Source organism: Athene noctua, chromosome 15 (assembly GCF_965140245.1).
Source record: "Athene noctua chromosome 15, bAthNoc1.hap1.1, whole genome shotgun sequence".
Lineage (NCBI taxonomy): Eukaryota > Metazoa > Chordata > Aves > Strigiformes > Strigidae > Athene > Athene noctua.
In genome coordinates, this window is record NC_134051.1 from 17,662,028 (window position 1) to 17,685,956 (window position 23,929).

General features: G+C 37.9%; 1 protein-coding gene across 24 annotated transcripts in view; it reads right to left on the minus strand.

Annotated features, from left to right (window-relative positions):
- RBFOX1 (RNA binding fox-1 homolog 1) overlaps window positions 1–23,929 on the minus strand; it is a 957,841-nt gene that overhangs the window by 391,377 nt on the left and 542,535 nt on the right. For 16 of the 24 annotated variants that reach the window (XM_074918956.1, XM_074918994.1, XM_074918967.1 and 13 more), the window contains one exon: window positions 15,499–15,540. The exons of the other annotated variants lie outside the window; for them this stretch is intronic. In XM_074918956.1, the coding sequence (XP_074775057.1) occupies window positions 15,499–15,540 (42 nt within the window). The remainder of the gene's footprint in view (window positions 1–15,498; window positions 15,541–23,929) is intronic. 24 annotated transcript variants of the gene reach the window in all.

The following is a 23,929-nucleotide window of genomic DNA, read 5'->3' on the forward strand; positions in this document are numbered from 1 at the left end:
ATTCCTCATTCTCAAGGAAATCAGGGCCTGTTTGAGGAGGTCTAATGGCACCATCACATCAAGAAAAGGAAGGGGTGATGCTGCTCTTTAGTAAATCAATGCTTCTTTGGCTGCCTTCCAGACCACAAAAACACTTTAGACATCTTTGCCTGCCTTTCATTTCGTGTCTTGTAGGCCTCTCTCCATTATCTTTATGTCTGCATATATTCTCCACAGCCTTTTCTTTCTTTTGGCTTCTACCTTGAGACTCACTGAACATTCCCCTCTAATAGGTCTCAGACCATGTTCTTCCAGAAACCCTTGACATTTACTGGAACCATCTGTGTATTAATGGCAAATCAACAGTAAGACAATAGTTAAGGCTGCATCAGTGTCTTCTTAGTATGTGCAATGTAGTCCCAAATGGTTCTGATATCCAAGTATATTAGGAAACTTCTGCCCATCAGGCCAAACTATGTGAGGGAACCCAGGGAATGTCACGAGACAAAAATGAGATGAAGAATGCCTGTTGGGAGTCTGGTAGAGGGAATGTCTTCCTGTCATCTCAGAGTATAACATATCTGTGAAAGGACCTGCATGCAGTTATCCATGGTCTGTTCACACTGAATACTTAAAAGTACAAGGGCTCATCTCTAGATACAGAATTTCTTTAAACAGCACACTTTTTTTTTTTTTGAGGAATGGGTGTTTCTAAAAGAAAGTTAAATGCAACACTCAACTACCTGAGAAGTTCTTGTATTTACAATAATACCGCATAGTTAGGAAGCTGTAAATCCATACTGCAGGTAAATGCACTCAACATCGCTCCAAGGATCACACTGGGACAACAGATTTCTGCACTGCTTCCCGCCCAGTGCTAGCAGATGATAACTACGTCACTATACCCCTTCCAACATCCCCATAGTTGGAACAATTATTTTTCCTGGTCTTAAAAATTTGGGGAGCATGTAGCTTATTGAAAAAGATCAACTTTGGAATACTTTTGCCTGCATGTATCAAGCATTGCAAAACAGTTCTCTGACTCTATACCCACTTGCACAGCCCCTGACATTCCAATAATCTAGCCAATAAGCAAATCAAACTGTGCCTACTTCAGCGTGCCCCACTGCCTGCTGGTTCTGTCAGAAATTCCTTCAGCGAAGCGAAGCTGGGTTCTCTGACCATGCATTCTCACAATTACAAAGTTCACTTCTCATACAACTCTCTTTTGTCTGAAAACAAAATACCGTGTTGTCTCCTTACTGCCCATTCTTTCAGTTATTAAACTGACTGTACGTTAGAGATGCCATGCTTACCTCGGACACTCTCCAGCCTATATACTAAATATTTGTGTTCTGAAATGCTCCGAATCTATGTATTTTTCTGTTTTTCTAAGGGTTTTATGGCTTGCACCAGTTGGATACTTCTTTCCCAGCAACAAAATGCAAAGTATTTCTAACAGCAAATGCACATGTATCAACACTGAAACAAAACCAAACAAATTGCACACTATTCTGGGAATATAATCTCACTCTCAAATCAACACGTAGATTCTTCTGGTAGTATAGACTGGAAGTACTCACTTTTGAGTCCATGTGAAAATTAACTTTTCTCCTCAGGAGGGAAATCCTCCAGCAGCGTCACAAGAAGCGATCATTATTCACTTCAGAGTTTCACCTTTCATCATAACCAAGTCACTGATATGCTGGCAACGTTTTGACGCAGCCTGAGATTATTCCACAGTTCTGCAGCACTCCCCATAACAAAAAGTTGTCGATACTTTGAGTTGCACTAAAAGAGAGCATCAGGAAGTGGCAGAGCAAACATCTGCTGCTTTTGTCTTCAAAGAAAACTACTCACATAAGGAAAAGGAGCAGCGCCTCTGTGACCACAACCTTAGGTAACAGTATCACTATCGCTTTTCTCTGGAACTACATTAGTCTCAGTTGGGCTCCACAGAGGAAATTGCAAAACGCTGATCAAAGGCATCACAGACTCTTACCACTTTTCACTGAGCAAGACCTCACTAAACCATGGTATCTTTGCAAAGGGAGCGTTGCAAATAAACAATATTAAAGCATTTCAAAAGATACTTTGATTTTTTTTTTTTTTTGACATACGAAGTTCAATGCGCCGATACAGAAAAACTGCGAGAACATTCACAAATTGGTAACCTGCTTCTAGTTAATGTACCCAAAGGATGTGTTGCACGGAGAGCAAAGAGGTAACTAGCAAGGCTTGTTTTCCATAATGACCTGCACTTCAAGCAAGAAAATTCTCAATGAGTAGAGCTCATTAATGCAACTCTTCGGAGGCAGAGAGACTCCTGGACTGCACTGTCGGATTGCATAAAACCCGTCTGGCCACTCAGTGGTAATATTTTGCATTGTTTCCCTCTGAGCATCAAACTCAGATGCTCTCTGTACAGTGAGTCTCCGCATTAGCTAAATGTTCTGAATTAAGGTCTTCACGATGATAAATATTCAAGCATGCAAGTCAGCGAGCAGGAACACCCAGTTAAATGTAGGCTAAAACTTTCTTAGCCTAAGATACACCTTTTAAGACTATTTCTACGTTACAAAATCCAATCCTGTTGACATTCGTTACACGACGTGGCAAAGGGACGACTGTGCGCTCCCTGTGCTTCCAGCACCAACCGGAGCAGGCAAAGGACTGAGCCATAGGACTGACCAGTACAACCCACTGCTGGAAGGGGGAAGCAATGCAGCAATACTGTGCTTTAGTTTCCGCCAGAGAGCAAACTAAACAGTGCAGGAACAGGGCAAGCCTTTGGGTGGAATTTAGTTTAGAAAAACATGCGGGAACATTCATCTGCTGTTATTATTTACTGTAATAACACCAAACTGTTTGTTTCCCCTGTGTTTTCTCCACGTTATATTGTCACGCTAATTCTAGTATGATTACAATTCCATAATTAATAAACTTTTTTTTTTTTTTCCCCTGTTTTTAATAACTTCAGCATTTTCCAGTGCTTTCAAAATAAAGCTTGGGTGATTCTGAATCAAATGTGAAAATACAGATGATCTTTTGAGGTCCCTTCAAACCTGGGCTGTTCTATGAATCTATGATTCTTCAGATTAGGAATGACAACATCCTGGGAAATAGCTAAGTAGTGCACAGAACAGAAATTATTTTCTGTTTTCAGATGACTTGTATTTATAACCATTCCAGTGGATGGATTCTAGACAGTCTTTTGGGAGAATAATTAATAACAAAGAAGTTTCCTCTCACAGCTGGCAACGTGGCTATATCCAGGTGAGATCTTTGACACCCCTGACTATATGCACCGTGTATCTTTGCTCTTCTAAATCTGGGTACCCAGAAGAGAATTGCGTGTGAACACTTATCCTCTGATTTTTACAAAGCTGCTTTCTATATGTATATTAAGGTTTTTTTTTAAATTCTTGTTTTTGATGAGAACTTGACTAACTACAGCACTCTTGTCACTGACGTAACATTTCAAATAAGCAATTACAGAAACGGGAATAAGATTCCCATAAACATTTTTGCTTTTACAATTTCAAGCGTTATTTTAAATGCATCTCAGTCTACATCTCTACATTATTAGGTTTTGTTTGTGAGGGACTAACTAGAACTCTGCTGACTGATTTTTGTTAAGGTTTTCAGATGCCTCTGTTATCGTAGCTTTGGTGGAGGAGCTCCTTTTCATAGCGATTTTCTCATTCCCCACAAACACTCCTGATGGAGGTTGTGGAAGGAGACTTGTTTTCACTTTACTCTTATTGCAAAAATTACCACATGGTTCTATTTACCCAGTCCTTCAAGTGTGTAGCTGCTGGAGGAGACTGTTCAGTGCCCTCAGGAGAACAAAGCAACAGCTGGGAGGTAGCGAAGATCTAACTAATACAATGAAGAATTTATCACAGGAGCATTTTAGCAGAATTTATTGATAATGATTTCTATCAGCCTTTTCAACTGACTGCTGTTCACTGAGTCATGAACTCTATGGCCCTTTCATGTCACCTCTCGTTTCATCCCCATCAGTAATTTCTGGTCTGTATAGTAATTTCCCCTTATTTGTAACTACACTTCCTGGAGAGTAAAGTGGGAAATGAAAAAAAAAAAAAAAAAACAAAAAAACCACAAACCAACAAACCACAAAACAACATCCAGCAACAACAGATAAATCCGAAATTTAAGATTTCAGAAGAAATGTGGGGGGATGTGTTCATTACATTGAGGTCAAGCAGGTTATTTTTGGTGAGCTTTATAGGTTTTGCTTCTCTAGCCTAAAAGGAGCACGTAATAGAGAGAGGAAGTTTAAAACCAACACAAAAATTCTCTGAATACAAATAAAAGCCAATGTTTTCCATATAATTATATATATATTTGTATCATAAGCCACAGAGTCCTCTAAAAAACAGTTAAAGTCTTTCTGACAGTTAAACATAACCCTAATATCATTATGTATTATTTAGTCTTTAATACCTTTTCAAAACAAGAAGTAAGCGACAAAACTTTTCTTTTTTTTTTACTTTGGGTCAGAGGTATCAGAATTTTAATGAACTGAATGGAGTATGGCAACTATTTTCTGCAGCCACTTGATCTGAAAACTGTACAGTAAGCATTGCCTGCTATTCTCGAACAGAAAATGCTGCACGATTTTGTCAGCCCACCCTGATCGTTCTGTTCTGATGTCAGTATGTGAAAAAATGATAGAGTTTGGATAGATATGAATTTATAATAGTTTAGTTATATTTTAGTCACTGGTGAATATTCAAAATATTTTCCTGTCTCTCCCTGGAAAATCAATGCTATGGATGCAAGAGTATTATAACTGAAAGAAAACCTCACAATCCATAACTGGGCTCCACATTTCCATCTGAATATATGACTAGGAAGATGAATCCAGCATCCAAAACTTGGACATTTCAAAAGCTTACGGTAAATTAAGTTGGCAAATGAGTTTATAGTCTTCTCTAGATTTATGATTGTGAGCGTGGTGTTTGTTGCTTTTTTTGTTTGTTTGTTTGTTTTTTAAAATCTATATTTCAAGGTGAAGGAAGAAAAATTTCAATAACACTACTTTGTTGTTTTTTGGATTGCTACTTTTCTGGCAAATATCAGAATTCCTTTTTTTTTTTTTTTTTTACGATTTAAGCTAAATGGTAACTACAGTTAGATTTTAAAAGTGCATTTTAGTGGAAGCAGAACTGTAGACCAGGTATCAAATATCCTTGAGTTGGGAGCCTAGCAAATGAGCCAAACTCAAAAAAATAAACTACCTTTTCAAAGGCATCATTATAGAACATGCTGTCAGGTTTTCACTTGGGGACTGTGGCAATATCTCCTGAAAATTCCTGGGAGTTTTCATTATAAAAAATGGAAATGCCAGTTACATTATCAAGAAAAAAAGAGAAAAGGATAGGGAAAGAGCTAAATGAACAAAAGTCTTGATTTTTTTCCCAGTGCCTGCAGGTTTTAGATGTAAATGTATATACACAAAAGTGTGTGCCTGGAATTATCAGTAAGCAGACGCGTTTGCGATACCTTTATGCTAAGTAGCAAATAAATGATTAGTTATCTACATCACATAAATTGAGGCATATATAGTTGTGATCAATGTCACTTGATCGTGAAAAATTGTGAGAATAAAACAGGAGATTAATGCAATCTGCCTTCAAATTCCCAAGCCATTGTGTTAAGCAAAAAAAGGAACACTAGAAACCAAGGATGTATCTGAACCGTAAACTATTTGGGGCAAAGGCGGTATCCTACTCTGTGGTTACAAAGTGCCTGTAATTTATCGTGCTGTATAAATGATTTTTAACAATGACGAAAATAGTTGTAGAAAGCAGTAGTTTAGAGAATGGGGGGGGGGGGGGGGAAAAAAAAGGGAGAACTGAGCTCATAGCATGTGAAGTAATCTATAGCATGTAGGGAAAACCAAAGGAAATTACTAAATCAAGGTAATAAAACTACTAATTGTGTGCTCTTTGGAGGGCAGCTGCTATCAAATAGGAAAGTGACCTTGAGATGAAGGCCACTTTTCCTTTCAGTATTGTACTCAAAGTGATCTTAAGAACCCAAAGGAAGAGACAACTACCGTACGAAAGCAATGCTATAAATTGCCCCAGTGAGCACATCTGTATTTTTTCCCAGTACCTATGTCAGTCTACGTGGCTTTTGACTGCGGGCTTAAAATACATCTGTAGCCATCCATTTACATGAGGGCTTAAATTGCCACCATTAGCGGAGCATGAAAACTGCCCGTGATATGATGTACTTGATTTTTATATATCGCTCCCCCTGTCTATGCCATACTATCGCTAAAGATAACAGAAGTCATCAAAGCATCAAAATACACAACAGCAAAGAGACATGGCGGGGGAAAAAACATTCCTGAGTCAAGGTCAGCTTCTCCCAGGGTTGAGAAACAAAGATGTTACAAATCAGCAATGCATTTTTACCTTTCTCAGCTTCCTGGTTTATAGAATGGATCCTCTACATATTGTGCTACAAATATAAAAATACCCGCTTACTATTTCTTCCATCCCTCAATCAATTTGTTCCGCAGTCCGGTACTGATACTGGTGATTGCCCCGACCCATGGGCAGGACCTCGCACTTGGCCTTGTTGAACGCCCTGAGGTTTGTCCATCCCACCTCTGCAGCCTGCCCAGGTCCCTCTGGATGGCCCATCCCTGCCCTCCAGCCCGTTGGACACACCCCACAGCTTGGTGTCGGTGGTGAACTTGCTGAGGGTGCCTCGATCCCACCAGGGTATTTTAGGACCTACCAACTGTTTCGGTTTTATTTGTCTCTTTTCTCTTGGAAGACTGTGGCATCTAAACCTCAAGATCTCTCTCAAGGACATATTCAATACCTGGAGCAAGGGAGACCCCACTTCACTGATAGAGGCTGGGGATTTTAGGATGGTGATTTGCAGGGACTTCATCATCAGTTCCTTATGGATGTTATTTCCATTTTTAGGTTTTAGTATGACTTTGGATTTTATTTTTTTTTTCCCTCTGGGCAGTCCATATGTATTGATATAATTATGATGTGTTGCTCTGTTGATGAACAGCCAGCATAACTTGACAAACAAACATTTCCATACTTGGTACAGTTTAAATACATTCAAAATATCCATCTGCTCTGTATTTTGGGGGAGATTATCAAGGTTTTATAAACAAGCAGAAGCACACACTTTTTTTTTCTCCAGGTACAACTAGCATGTTGCTGTACTTTCATTCATGTTCACATCTTTACATGTTACATTCATGTTTTCTCTACCTATTATGTGGGGTTTTACTTAAATATTAAAAAGATACTTTACAATAAGAAGGTATTTAAAACTAAAAACTTAGCAATAATTTCTCAATATGCATATGTCTGTTTACTTTCCCTGAAGTGTGTTCACCCCATTTAAATGAACAGGACAAATACAGGGGTAAAATAAAACCCAAACGTGAATAACAATGACAAATTATGGCCTTTTTTTTTTTTTTTAATAACTTTTTCTAAAGCTAGGTAGCTACTTCTCAAGCCTCCGAAGAGGTTGGGATTCTGAGAAATTCATTCTTACGTTCTTAGCACAGCAGCATGTTGTGGCAGTTTATTTCAGTCTCAAAACAAGAAGATACAATTCACGCTTTGATGTTTAAATAATACCAGTTTCCAAACTGATGAGGCTCCTGCAGTGTTATGCTGTCCAGGACTGCCCTTCAGTAGGATACATCAGGAAAGCATCAAACAGATAAACGTTTGTTTGCTGATTTTACTGTCCCAACACCTTCCGCAAACACAGCGAAAAGGGTGAAGCTATTGGCTAACGCGTATCAGAATTACAGAATGTTTTGCATTGGAAGGGACCTTAAAGATCATCCATTCCAAATATAATTTTTTCAAAGAAATTTTTGCTGCAAGGCTTTATGAAGAGTAGAAAAATTTGTAAAGGTATTTTGTACTTATCTTAATTTGCCTTCTAACAACAGGAATAGCTCCCCATTTGAGTCCAAAACTTCAAAATGGCTCAAAACTAATGTCAGCTTGATAAAATATGATTTTTGTTTGTTTAGTGTAGCTTGGTTTTATTTCTCTATCCTACAAAATAATTTCCTAGAAATTACACACAGGTGCTTGGGATTCTGTACTAAGAAAACCATTTCCGTTTAACACAAAAAGACTTGACTTTCAGGAAAACTTGGGATTTCACTGAACAAAAGGAACACAAATATTGTTATCTTCCTGTAAAAATTTTTTCAAGAGACTAAGAGCAAGGATACGCTTCTAAAACCCGGGCCTACGTGCAGCTAAGATCTCACCCTTTATATAGACCATACTGTTTATATGTTCTGTTGCACGTCAACTACAAGCCCGTAGAGCTGGATCCTTAAACTCTATTAGATATATAATAGACATATGTGTCTGTATGTATATACCTACATATTAATATTGATGTGTGCATCTGCACTGATGTTTAGAATTATTCTTCCTTGTACCCTTTCTGCTTTGAAAAAATTTGGCACCTACTTAAAAAAGCATAATGAAACGGTTTAGTAGAGAAGTAAACATGACCAGTTTAAACAAGTAAGGTTTAGAAAGATTTTAGGGAACGTAAAACAACCATTACCATCACTACTAGAACACAATGTCCACATTATAATCAATATTTTGTCACTCTCTACTTTAAACAATACTGGTTCAAGGAGTCAACGTGACTCAACGAATGTATGTCTTTATAACACTACATCATTTGAATAGTTCACGTAATTTTTTTTTTTCCAGTTATTATAGCACTCTCAACTCCTGTCTTGTTCCCCTTAAAAATCTAGTTGCTCAGTCAGTTATTTGATATCTGAGTGAGAACAGAAATTCACCATGATCAAAGACTATGTGAAAAATCCAGCCCATCTAACTACAGCTGAAAATTTTTTCAGGTTTTTCACTTGATCCTAGTAAAAAAAAAAAAAAAAAAAAGTACAAGCCAACAGCACTACCCAGCCAAAGCCACATAAGGCCCAAGCCAAGACAGGAAGGCCTTGTGGAAACACTTTGGGGAAAAAAAGCAAAACCAGCCAACCCAATCAACCAAAAAGAACCGCAAAATTGCGCTACAAGCTAGATAGTGTTTTCTGCTTGAATTAGGTGTGACATTAAAGAGGACTATGGTCCTTGCCCATCAAATTGTCTAAGCAATAGTAGAGATTGAAATAAGAAGTCAAGCCAGTATAAACACTGTTAAAGCTGTGCACTTAAAGGTCTGTTAGATGATCAAAGAGAAATTATAAAAGCTATGTGAAAAAATAGCTCCCTCTCAACAAACACAAAATAAGCAAAAAAAATCTTCCTTCTTTTCTAGGACAGCATCCGCAGCAAAAGCAGCTGTACGCAGTCGTTGCAGAAAGTTTACCAAAAGCTGCTGTTCCGAGGGCAGACGCTGTTCCGAAATACCGTGTGGATCCAGCACTGTGTGTTGGTGATGTCTTTGTGGCAGGAGGAAGAGAGCACCAGGATACTGAACAAATTTAAATTTAGAATTTAAAGTTCAGCAGCCTTTATACTATCTAAATCTATTTCCTTTTATCCCTTCAGAAGTGTGCCCCTTCCTGAACCTTCATTACTCTTAGTGAACTGCCTCATGAACTAAACCCCCGTCCTTGACTGCCTGTATACAAACGTGACTAAGTATACGTTGAGCAGTTGCCCAATTCCATATAGTGCCTTGCAGCTCTAGACAAAATCTGTCAGGCTAAATGGACAGGTAGTTACTGAAAACATTGCTTCAGCTTCACCAAATATTAGCGTAACTTTGCCACTTCGGCAATTATGAAGCACCACACTGAGAAAATACTCGAGTGTGCAAAAATCAAAGTTCAATTCAAGAGAAAGTGGCACTTGAACAAGAGATAATCCTCTGCCTACTGTTCTCAGAGAGAGATGCCAAAACAGTCTCAGGAAAGGAATGGAAGTTTTTCTGAATGGCATTCCTTCAGCAGCAGAAACAAGGAAAATAGCTAAAGGATCCTTTCTTCTCTCGATCAAAGGAGCACATTATTAGCAGTTAGCTTTTTAAGAGGATCACAGTGTCCTCACGGTGAGAGCTAAGTCACTTTAAAAATGAACCATAGCAATTTTCATTACTTAGACATTGTTACTTTCTTTAAATAATCACCATGGCTGTTAAAACAACAAATTGGAGGCCAGTGTTATCTTAAGCAAGTTACTACGCTTAGGAAGGCTCCTAAAGTACACTGGCACTGCCAGCAGCACTGAAATCAAATTTTACCACATTTCTTTCTTTAGTTGCCTTTTTTTTTTTTTTTTGGTAGACATTAATTTCAAGCCGGATGAAAATTTAAATGAAATCACATCCCTACAATTTTCCCCTCTCCCCAACAGTTTGGTGGAGTATTTACAATCCTCTTATTCGTTAGATTTTAGTTCAAATAATTTTTATTTTTTTTTTCCCTGTGAATTACTCTTTATAGAACCACTGGGAATGTAGTTTGTGAAATGGTGAGTGAGATTACTCTGATGTCATTTCATGTTAATGTGTAATACAGATGAGGAACAAAAAATCCAATGCCTTCTTATGTCTCTCACCTACCTTTATCTTCATGATACACCTACAAGGATGATGACACATAGAAGTCACTGCAAGAATAACTACGGAGATTTTCAGAAGGAAAATAAAAACAGTGTAATTTTTATTAATGGCCAGAACTAGTTGTCCAGTTTTGTGAAGATGCTATAACATGCTGCACTGCTTTTTGGTAACAAGATAAGATGTCAGTGACTCATGAAAGAAGCTTATACACCTTTCCTTTTCTCCAGTCCAGTGTGAAAAGAAGTGGAGACTACAAGCAGAAGTTCTCTGGCCAGCCACCCTGTAAGATCTGCTACGCTATCACCATAGTAAAATATTTCAGAAAACGCTAAAAATTAACATCTATTTCACAAATCACTTCCACTCTGATTCTCTTCCTCTATCCAGTTGCTTTATGTTTTGGTTTTTTCCCACCCCTCAGCACAAACCAAGTTAAAAATTAGCATCTGCCATTGAATTACAATTTACCTCCTTAGTGCATCAGAGGAACCCTGTACACAGAAGACAGCAGTGGGTTATTCTTAAATCACTGGAGAAAGCTAATACCACACTGATAAGCTTCAAAATATTCTTTAAAAAGTTTTAAAAAAAAAAAATTCTACACAGCTAAGCACCTTACAACCTGATGAATTAATGTACTGAACTAAGACCTAAAGAAAGCTAAATATTGCAGGATTATGGTTGCTTAAAATTTATGCTGGACATTTGCTTTTGTTTTCCCTCTACCTGGCATAATTTTAATACATTTTTGGCTGTATGTCACAGCTCGTTTCAGTCACTGTATAAAAGACAAGACAAACAGAAGGATACTGAATGCATGTCTCCTTGAAAATTAGAGTACTATAAAAAATAAAAGTTGGTTTTAAATACAAGATAAGTAAGACCCTGCCCTTCCCATATTTCAGACTAGAGAAGGAACTCTGGCTGCACATAATGCATCTTGATAATAAGTGCATGTGAAAGAAGCTGTTAGAGCAACAACTAGGTCACGTAAAATTTCAGATGAAGGGAGTTAATCACACCATTTACCATTAGACCTCATTGGTATTCACAGGAACATTTCTAAGTCCTCCTTATGTTCGGGTTTAAAATTATTCTATGCCCACCTTACAGAGCTCATCAAGTACTGCTGCACAAGGACCAAAAGCATTAGCTTATACAGCAAAACTTCTGCACGCAAACACGGATACAGAAGTTCACTTTATAAACAATTACGCTGAGTCGATAACGCCAAAGAGTAATTTCTTAGACGAATGGAAGGTTGGGTAAAGCTCAGTAAGGTTTAAGTTAGCCTGTAAGTTTAACTAACGCCCTTAGAATCTGATTTTTAAAAAAAAAAATAAATTCCCAGATTAAAATCAAAACAGTAAGGAAGGTTCAGTGGAAGCAGCAGACAAACTTCTCGGGCTGTTTCTACACTTGTTTAAAGCTTTACGTGCTACAGCTTCTTTTTACCTAGGGCTGGTATCCTCATTTTCTTCACAGCCTTAAATAACCTGCATCATTCATATTTCACAGTCTGTTTTTCAGACCCAAATATGAGAAGAAAAGTGTTTTTAAATGATTCTGAGCAAGCTGTGAATTCTGTGTCTTTACAGGTCATTTATAATGCATCAGAATGACAATTAAATTAAACCCACACAGCAACTCCTAAAACAGCAAGTGGCAGTATGAAAGACTCAGAGAAGAGGATAGGGTGTATCTGTCCAAGAAGAGATTTATAAATCGGGATTGGAGAACACAAAACAGAAAGAGGAGGACTAAACAGTATCATTATTTTCTTTAAAGGAAATACTGACAAAGAGCAGTGTGTGGATGAACTGGAGAGCGCGACACCGATGAGTCAATTTGCCTTTAAAGGCACATTAGGTTTTTAGCACAACTTGATTTAAATGAAGGCAGATTAGAAAACAAAGGGAAATTACAGAAATATGAAAAAAAAAAAAAAAATTCAACAACATGGTAATGAAAATCACTTCCAAGGAAAGGAAAACCAAAAAATGGCATTAATACTTTGTAATTTTTTTTTTTAAAACGTCAGATGGAAATACAGTAAAGTCAGCTTGTGTTATATATCCAAATGGAAAGAAAACCACACCCGACCAGCTGTGCTAGAGATAAAATTCCCATAACTTTCTGTATGATTTCACATTTAAATAATTCAGTTATAAACACCAACGTCTAGCTGGGAATTGTACCGGGTTGGCAAGGGGAGTGAGTTACCAACGTGTGGTCACTGTCATCTTCAAAGCTTGAGCAGAAGAGGGTGAAAATATACAGACTGCCTTAATTATTACAATTATCATTTATTGTACATATAATGTATAATGGCCAGAGTCTCCAGTATGAATAAAAGTTTCATTAGTATCAATGTTTTATTCCAGAACACTGAGTCTCTGCTTTGCATTTAGAATTTAAAAGCCAATAAAACAGACATGAGGTGAGAAATGTCTGAATCAATTATTACAGGAAGACTTGGAGATTTCTTTCTGTGGTCACACAATGCCTAATTATTTATTTGCACTATTATGCTTTAAACAAACCTTTCTTAAAGTGCCTTTCTCTTGGAACTTCTTTAGGACTTGTAGACTATGGAACGACTCAAAAAAGGAGAGTGGCGGACGCATCGTCAGCAAGGAAGCTGGGAGATAATATGTCTTTTTTATTACATTATTAGGATAATCTATTTTTAACTGAGTTTAACAAACACAAATGCATGTTAGCATTTCATTGTTTTAATCCTGTTGTTATTTTTCAGTTCTTTCAGTTGGAACGAAACATTATTTTGTTGTGAAGAGACTGCCTCACATCCAAGTATTCGTGGTAGGTCACAAACCCCAAAGGGAAAGCTTGCAGGCCTGAAAAACCTAACTCGGGCAATTAAACATGTCTTTAACAGCGCTGCTCAGCTAGGGAGCCAGCCTAAAAGCAACAGAACCGTCAAGTCACACCCTGAGGGGGTTGGAGGTGCAAGAACCTGGCAGAGGGGGGCTGTTCGCAGCACCGCTAAGGAGGGTCAAAGGTGCCAGCACTGGACTATGACCAAAACATCTCCACACAGCATGTTGAAATTTCATGGTAACCTTTTGTCCCAGCAGATGAGCTGTGATAAACTAGAACAGATTCTGGGCACTGATAACGGTTTGGGCGTTCACAGAGCAGGCAGGGGAAAGGAACAGTTCTACTGTGCTTGGCACTGAGTTGTTGCTTTCGCCATATCTGGCTGTGTGAGACTTCTCGGTGCCTTTCCTACCACAGGCACAAGCTCTGCCTCTGAGGGGTGATGTACTGGTTTGCATCCCAACCTCAGGAACAGGGTTCGCACCAATAACTGTATTTCACGTAATGTGAACATCACAGCGGTAGCGGAAGGAGATCTACCTAATCTTAGCAGGTTAGAGACGTGGGTTTTTCCTAAGTTGTCATGAAAATTTACTTTTTGATATGACACAAAGGCATCAAGAGCTCACTGTTCGATGTAAACGGACAACACCGGAACATAAAGATACATGAAAGTTTTACCACATCACATTTTATCCACTAGTTGGAAAAAAATCACACATATTTACTTAAAGAAAGAGCTGGGGGCCTCCTTCCATTATATTTCAAAATAATGTTTTTCTTCATTCAAAGGAGAAAACTTAATAAAAGCAATAAAAAAAAAACCCACCCTGAAAACTTGCTTTGTTCTCAGGGCACCGCTACCTCTTCAAAAGACTGTCCTTCAGGTACTATTGCAGTATTTTAACTCTGACAGCTGCTCTGTTGAGACATTACTACTGATAAAACAAAGCTTTGTCACTCCAGCTTCAGTACAATAGCAACGCAGTCACATATCAGCAAGAAAAGAATCAAGGACAATATGTGATTCATCATTCCTGCATAACTTGTTTACCAGAAAAATCCTGTTGCAAATATGGTGAAGATCAACTAAAGCATCTCGGTAAAAATCTAATGAATCGCTGAATGTTTAAGAACACAGCACAACTTCTTTCAAGACTAAATTCTTTATACATGGAAGCCACACAGGCACTGCTGATGCTTAGTAAGCTGCAAACACAAATAAAAAGCTGCTTTTTATTTCCAATAATATTTTTGTTTGCATAAAAACATGCACTTCCTTCAGGCCTGCCTCTCCCTCTCTCCTTGCATATGGGATTTCAAGAAAATACTCATCATGTGGTATCAATAAATGTAGGTCTGTTAAACGATACTTGGATGACACAAAAGCTTTTTTTTTTTTTAATTAATGAAAACTCTTACGCCTTTCCAAAAAAAATACTAGAATCAATTAGTTGAACAAGGAAATACTTGTGATCAAAAAGCATCTGCAGAGATACGCAGCATTTAAAGGGAGCAGGGACAAAAGCCTGTTTAAAAATGTCGCTTTAACATAGGAAAAAGAAAAAAAAAACAAAACAAGGTGAGCAACCTGGGCTCAGGAACTCCGTCTTGTTTACAGATTTACACAAGCAATATACACACACTAAAATACCTGGACTTTTTCTGCCAGTTCCCTTACATTCTTAGCACTGGTTTCTTTCTGAAAGCACACATGCTATTAAAAAAAAAAAAATTCCAAAGAATAGTGTCTTCTTGTTTGAAACAATCCAGTACTGGAGAAAGCCTGAGAAATATAGTGACCTTTACCACTACTAAATCTTCACGTGGTGCATAGGAAGAGCATGCTGAATGTCAAGAGAGCTCCCACAAAGAGTTATTTACTGCCAAAGCTCACTAAATTATGGAAGAAAAACCTGCATCTACTGTAATTGGTTTATACTGAATATGCACAATATTTACCAACAAGCGACAAATGAGCTAAATATGTTCCCCTTAAATAAAGCAATCCATCTGGCAATAGGACAAACCAGATTCTGTTTATGTTTTAAAGAAACAGAACATTTTGCATATCATTACACTTACCCTTAGGTGTTCTCTTTCACAACTCATCTGTTGCTTTGAACTCTACAAGAGAAAAAAAAAAAGAAAAGAGACAAAAAAAATACCCCAACTTTGAAAGCATAGCATTCTTGCCACAACAAAGCTTCTAGGTCTAGGTATCTTACACAAATAAATATTGGAAACATAGCCCTGAGTCTAAACACAGTATAGTATTAGGGATCTGGATAGAATCATTACTACCAAAAAAAAAAAAAAAAAGAAATTAGTTTTTTTTTCTCTTATTAAATTTACAAAGGTCAAAGAAAATCAACACTAGAACCCAACACAGGGCTGAAGTATTTCTGAGATTTTAATGATCTCATTGCCAGGTGTGTTCAGGAAGAAGCTTTCCCCTTTTTCTGTTCTACCACAAGTCTGTGTTATATTTCTGAATACCTCACTACTAAGAGATCATGATATATTCACAGGACACAGAAATAAAGACATAGAAGCTTCAAGAAGTGATAAAACGACAACTTCCAGTTCTGATCTGGTATAAAAATAACTCTGAAGATTACTTGATTCCAATGCATATTTTTTTCCACACTGCTGTCTTTATGTTCTGCCAGGTTTATGAGAAACACTCTACGAGTGTGAAAGCTGGTTGCTGAGCAAGACCTCAGCACCAAGTAACAGCAGATGTGAGTCATCAGTCAACGGCAGCACAACTTGAAGTCACCACTCTGCCAAAAGGAACGGGGCTCCTCTAACAAGAGCTCAAGAAAGAGAACAGCAGCGCTGAAACATCCAGCTCCTACTTTGCTTTCTAGCTCTCTGGTTTCTCACTCAGTCCTACCACCAGCACCTGCCGAAAAAAACCTTTAAAAGCTTTGCTCAGGTGCTCAAGGAGGGCACTCAGATGTTGATTTGTTCAACCTGAGGTGAGAGGGTTTTTTGTTCGGTTGGTTTTTGTTTTGTTTTAAAATCGTTTTAGAATACTTTTTGAGTCATTAGTGGGTATCGTTAGTATTGAAAATGTAATCACTGCCGTTTCTGTGATTCATGTACATGGCAAACACAATTCATTAAACATTAAAAAAAAGATCTGATGCAATGTTTCCTGAAGATATTTTCAGAGATTCAGAGAACACTTCTCACTACTTTGCACTTACAAAAAGTTAAAACATGAACCGATACCTATTTGTATGAGATATTTTTACTTGTGTGATGATGAAAAGGGGAACTTCTCAGGCAAAGTTTGGTTACTTACAAAAGAATAAAACCGCCAGCACAGAAAAATTAGTCCTAATAAATAAGTTACAAACTAAACCTCCTACAGCAGAAGTTTTACAACAAAGTCCCTGTATGAAAATACAAATCTAATAGCTACAAATGCTCTTCTGATACATTTCTTAGAGTTCTCTAGGAAGGAAGAGAAGGTAAAGGAATACAGCACAGGTGTATTTATGATCTTCCCGTAAACAGTAATACCAACTACAGCTCAACTGACTATCTCTTGCAGACTAATGATTTCATTTTTCAAAGTTCATGCCTTCACACCATTTATAAATTACTTTAAGGTTATATTAGTCTGCATTATAAGTGTACTCGCATATGTCTCAAGAGTTAATTTTAGATCTGCATCTGTTTATATTGTTAAAAAAAAAAAAAAAAAACCAGAATATTTCAGCTGGAAGGGACATGCGATGTTCATCTGTTTTGCCAATTATAAGGCCTAGCAGAAAGGACAGAGCCAGCGTAAAGCTGAACCAATAACCAGATTGTATGTGACACAAAAGGGTCAGTACATGGGTGAGCGCTGGGGGTACAAACAAGTCAATCAGGTTCTACATAATCAACATCAACCCCAAGGATCCCAATAGTGACACCCCACGACCAACAGTGGGTGGAATAAACAGTGAAATAGAGTCTCCCATAGAGGGGACAGGAGACAACCAGGTCAACCAGCCCAATACATAAGACCAAGGAAGCCGCATACCGAATCTTGACACGGCCCACGCTTACAAAGCCAGACCTGACTGGAGCCCAGTCACGGGGAGGCGGGAGGTCCTTTCCCAACAGGGAACTCTGCACAGAGCATCCACCTCACACACAGACACTGCCCCTCCTGCAAGGGGTCCCAGCTTTTATCCCTACGTGGGACACCTGACCTTCGCTTACTTAACATGGGACACCTGGGGCTCCTTTACCTAATGGCTCTGACAGGCCAGCCCCACCCTGGATTAAAAACCCCCGAATTTAAAATCATAACAATCTAGTTACCCACTCTGACTGTTTGTAGGATATATTCTATACACATAACACTACTACTACCTTACTCAGTTTTGTCCTGAGCAGTCATAACACAAGACAGATATCATTATGTTTTTTTCAGAGATAAATGGGTGCACAAAGAAATGAAGATAGTCATTTGCCCAACTAAAAACCCACAAGCTCCACTTAGTAAACTGAGAAACATCCAGAATGGTTTCTCTTTATATCATTGCATTGGTCAGCTTCTTGGGATATGGCTGCCAGTCTTACATTCTATAATTTGTGTTCTACATATACCAGCTATTTTTCTAGAAGAAATGTTCAGCCTCTACCATTAAGTCCACTATTTCTCAGGGTACTCTTCAGGCATTAAAAAAAACCCAAACCTGAACAAACAACATGGTGATTAGTTGTAGGAAAAAAAAGGACAACATAATAGAGCATGCAATGTATTACAGAATGCTAGAATATTGTAATAGCTTTGTATTTAACATAATTTTCACACTTTCTTTTACATCTCTTGGCAAATTTGCCTGCTTTCTCCAATCAAATCCTGGAGAGCATAGCTTCAGCAACAGGGATATTTTTCATAGCTTGCTTGCAGAACATAGTAGAACTGTAATCGTTGTAGATATTAAGTTCTACTAATACTTCAGTAGTAGTGATAGTAATAATTTTTAAAGCTTTAGAAGAAGCCAAAAATGTTACGTAGAAAAGATGGTCAGCAAAGAAATCAACAGGAGCTAAGGGTTACTCACAGTGCTGCCATAAATCCCATTGTCACTCAAGAAACAACATCAGATTTACATTTGCTTTACGGTCACGGGATATGGAGTTAGCTAATCATCTCATCTGTAACGTGTTTATCCTCCAATTTTCTTACTGCACAGCCATACACGGCTCACAAGTTTAATCTCCTTGGTAAAATACATAAACAAGGAGAGATTCGCAGTTCTTCCCATTTCCTCTGCCATATTGCTTTGGTGGCCCTGGACATGCTGATCCCATGTTTAGATAAACCATGAAGATCGTTTATTCCATAGAAGCTGCAAACTATTCTGTAGTATTATTTTAGGCTTCTTTAAAATGATTGTGAAGACCCTTTTGGAAAGACCTTCTGAAATTTATATTTAATATTTTATTTCCATTTAGATGTAGTGGAAAATATATTCAGACTGTATCTTTACCATCACCCTTCAAAAGAAGGTGTTGTCCTCTTCCCCGTGGGATGAAACTTTTGGTTCTGACCTCACATGAGCTGGACAGATTTACAAGCATTCTGTCTTCAAACAGAAAGGTGACAAAAGTGGTTAAAGATAAGAAAATATATCTAGACAGGAACAAGTAGGAAGACCAGAATACTTCAGACTGTAAAAGAGACGGCTGGGAGTAGGTGTCAGTGAATTAATAAATAAAATGGAGATGGAGAAGCTAGAATATTTGCTGCTTCTCTCCTCCAAAAGAACAACTAGATGGCAAATTAAAATAATAGATGGCCAGTTCAAACCAAACTAAGTACAAAGATGATTCTTTATAGGATGTGGAAATAAAAGAATAGGTTCTGCGCATAAAAAAAAAAACTTCAAAGAAACAATTACAGAAGATTATTAAAAGCACAGACATCACTTTTGCCACGCAAAGTTCCTGAAGGCTGAAAGAAAATTCTGGAGGAGCTTGCTTTATTCCCCTCTTGCACAGGCATGCATAGAAATGGTATCTCAGATCTACAGACCTCTGGTCTGACTCACAACAGCTGGTTTCATACATCCCAATAACATAAACATGCCAGCTTCCAGTAACACTGGGTACTCGGAAACCAAAGGTGGTAGTGCTAAGAGAGGAATTTCAGAATGGAACAAATACAAAATTTGTAAAAACCAACCAAACAAAAAAAGTGTATCAAATATTTGTAGAGGGAAGCAAGGGTTACAGTTATTGGCTATTTAAGCAGGTCGTTAATTCTGTGGTTTAATTTATCTATAAGGCTACCTGCTACTGTCATTTTAAACATAAAATTGACAAATATCTAACATGACAGAGAGCAGAACAGAAAATGTTATTTAAGATTGAAAAGAAGTACTTATGGACAGTGGGAGAATACAACAGAGAGGCAAAGAGTGAATAAGGACAACGACGTGCAAGTCAGGAGAAAGTGACTGTGTCTTAACATCTAACCGCTACGCCACATCTGGCAGCAGAACAAGTAGAACAAAACCATCCATTTATTTTAAAACACCTTTCATACGAATGTGAGAGTTGTATCTTAAAGTCTATTTTGACTCCATCTACAACCGTATCGATGTATTCTGCTGACCAAAAGAAATGGAGGAGGACAACAAGGGGCAATATGCAGGACACACCGATGGTGGCAATTTCCTTTGCTCAAAGTTCAGCAAATGGTTGATTCCAAATTGTTTTAGCTATCATAATAAAGTCCATTTCAGTGACAGCTTTCCTCAGAGAGTGAGCTTCCACATAGATAATTCCCTCATCACCCTTCATACCAGAAGCTTTCCAGTACAAAAGCAGCCAGGTGATTAAAAAAGAAAAAAATGAAACAAACCAAACTTACCTTATTGAAAAAATATTTTTCACAGTTTAAGCAATGATGCCATCTATCTGTATGTCTGTCTGTCTATCCTTCTATTTATCAGTTCAAGTTCATTAAAATACATCTGGGAAAGGCTCATTTGGGTACAAGTGGCTTTCTGTGCAGCTAACCAGCGCCAAATTTGCCCTCTCATTTTGTCTTTTTTTTGCTATCTGTGCCAGTTTGACAAACATCCTGGCAGTACCCAGCACTTAAGGGAAAACATAAATAATGTATTTACAATATGTAAACCTGTAGAGATAAGCGAGAAAAACGGGAAGCCGTAATATATTTAATTAATGATCAAGAGACCCTAGAAGCAAACCTTGTGCATATCCTGCAATTTTAAATACATTGCCTCTCAATCCTAAATTTATTTTGTTATGTCTCTGGATTGAACCGTACACAACGGACTATCTCTTTCTTTTAGTTCAAGACGGCATGAAGAACCTGGTCAATATGTTGAGTGTCATTATGTCAAGCTCTCACATACTCGAGTTTAGTGGAAGAATGCCTAAAATATTGATTCTCTTTACAGGATTTAATCAAGGAAAAATTCTCAAAGAACTTAAACAATAGTTCAAGACTACAGGTCTTTTTATAAGACAAGAATCTTATAAGATAGTCATGCTGTCAGGCTTCATCAGTTGAAACAACAACAACAACAAAAAAAACCCTTTGGAAATGCAGTGCAACCTGCTGTTGTCATTATCTAGAGAGTTCATGGACATGAACAGAACGGGGAAGTATGGTTTTCTTTAAGTAACAGTAGCAGGTGTGAAACTTAAGATCTTCTAAACATATTTATCAGTCGTTCACTCTACACAAGGACACGCAAGCCCTAGCTCTGAAGAAACAAACACAAACAGAAAACAGGACCCATCTGTGGATGCAATGGACAGATTGATGAGCCGTACTGTTGGTCTAAGTTGATAAAAAATACCAACAATCCACCAGGGGAGGGTTTTTTTGCTGCCAAGTGAAGTGTCATGTTAAAGAAAAGGTTTAAGTGATGGGGAAAAGAGAACAATATGATGGTCACAGGGTTATTTACAGAGAGACTCTGCTTAAAATATAAAATAAAAAAAAACCATTTTTGTTGCAGTACAACATCCTCAAGTGTTTGTTTTACATTTAGAAATTCAAAATACTTTCAGGATTGAGAGGCTCTTTTGAAATGGAGTACAGTCCCAGTGGTTGGAAGATAACCAGCGAGTATCTAAAGTCTTCCATATTCTAGATACAAGAAACAAAACATTTGTAGTAAATGGACTTAACCTGTGTTCAGAAAAAAGTGTATCTGAAGCCATCCTATTTCCAGTGAGCAGCCACACTGGGATTACTTATCCGCGATTTTCTGTGCAGCTTAAGACACCGAGTCTGACAGCAGGTCCAGGAAGGGCCCTCCAATATTTTTATCTTTATTCTTCCACCTCAAAAAGGACAACGCAAATACGATTAGCCGAAGTGTAACAACAGGCCTGTTTTCATCAGGAAAGGACGGTTTGCACTCAGGACCTACATACGAACTGTGGAGCGTGAGTGTCAGGTGACAAAGGCTTGGCAGGGATCACAGTGCTTTTACCAGAATGTAACTCCACAATGAGTAATTGCTTATTCATCTGACTGAGGTCTCGTATTTCTCCTCATTCATACACAGATTAAATATCTAAAATGAAACCATAGATTATTCAGTTGCACCAGTTGTATTTCCTTAGATACTATGTGACAGTCCATAACATTTCACAATATTTGCAAAAATCTACCTATCAGTGTTTTCTCTCGTTAAAAACTCATCTGACTGTAAAAGTCTTCTCTCAAAAACTGAATGCTTGGGTTTTCCTTGCCACGTTGCACAACAATATTGTGCTACGCAAGGAAGAGACACACCATACACCGCGCTCTGGCATATCCCTTCCCTTGCATCATTTTATTACATGTTATTTTTCATTATCTCATTGCCCTACAGAATTCAGAAGAATGGATGTTTCAAGTTATGTAATAGGTGAAGAGAGTATGGGCTGGTACACAGATGTATAAATAACGTTTATTAATTTAAAATTGTTTCATCGTACTTCAGGTGAGAACTCGGAACACAAATGAAGCAACAATGTCCATCCCAAGAGCTTGCAGTGTCACAAGGTAGAGCCTAAAGTTCTCAAACACGGAAGAGGCATTAAAAATATCAGCAACTGCATAAACATACAGGAAGATCTGAACTGGAAATGGGGTTTTCAGAGCCTTTGGTAGTGACTTACGGCATCATCAAGAGGCTTTCAAACATAAAACCAAGCATATTTCTTCCTCAAGAAACAACTGGGACCATCCTCCTCTTCTACGAGCTGCTTACATTTTTTTTCTGCATATAACACGTGAAAGTCCCCAAATGCTGAAGAGAGTCTAATAAACGATACAGTGCTGAAAACCTATAGCCTTTTTGTGTACGTTGTGTTACCAATACAAAGAGGTACAGACTGTCTATGCATATGCAAATTTTTCCAGAACAGAGAGGTTTGGGTTTCTCTTGGCTAGGTATGTGCATTTGCATGCACAGAATTTTAATTTCACAGGGTTTTATTACAACCATCAGTTATTGTGCTATAGCAGTAGCTAGAGGGACTGATTTATTCTCAGATGCCCTTGGCTTGGTATTGTATATCGACTAGCACTGCTGTCATAAATATATTTGGGTGAAGAACTGTCGACAATTCTGTGCGTAATACTAAGTAGAGTTAAGGTTTCAAGTGTCACATACAAGTGGGTTTATTTCTACTGGAAGAAACAGGCAATTATTATGGCCCATTGAGCTCAGATTAAGCATTTCCATCAAAAAAAGAAAAAGAGCCTAGTTCTACAATCCTTGTAAAGCTGTAAATGCAAATGGAGACCATCTCATCTTCCATAAAAAATAATCTATAGTTTTATAGGCATTTCTCATTCTCCTTTCCTTCTTACCCTCAAATTAGAAAAATATTCCAAACAGGATAATTTTATTGAGACAAAAAGCTAGGAAAAAAAAAAATAGAAACACTGTAAAAAATTTGATATATTTAAACCATTTGTATTTCCTTGTGTAAAATGGCTCCTTTAATCAGAAGAGAAACTCTCAAGTCCAGTTTTCACCTCTTCTTGGCTCCAGGCTTAAATATGTTTTTTCAGCAAGATTACCTATACTCCTTGGCCAACACTGTTACCTGGTAAATACAGTTTTTTGCAGTTTGGGGTTTTGGTGTGTTTTTTTTCGTTTTGTTTTGGTTTTTTTTTTTTTACACACAGCTTGATATGCCCAAAGCGTGCTGCAGATCACAAAGATACTCATGTCACTGAATTTGCCTTTGGCTCTCTGAGTGTATTCAAGGAAACTTGTGGTGCTGCAGCATAGCCTGGAAGCTCTTCATTTTCCAACACCCCTTTAAATAAAACGCCTGCAAGGTGGCATCACACCAGCCAGCACTGCAGCTTTTCCCGTGCTCCCACCTCGTATCCTATTACATAAGCAGTTCCCTGTTTTTTCATAGACAGTAGAGGAATCGTGGGTCCCTGCTATGCCCTTGGCAAAAGTACCATGAAGACAAAAAACTGGTTTACATTTATTTTGCACCTACAACC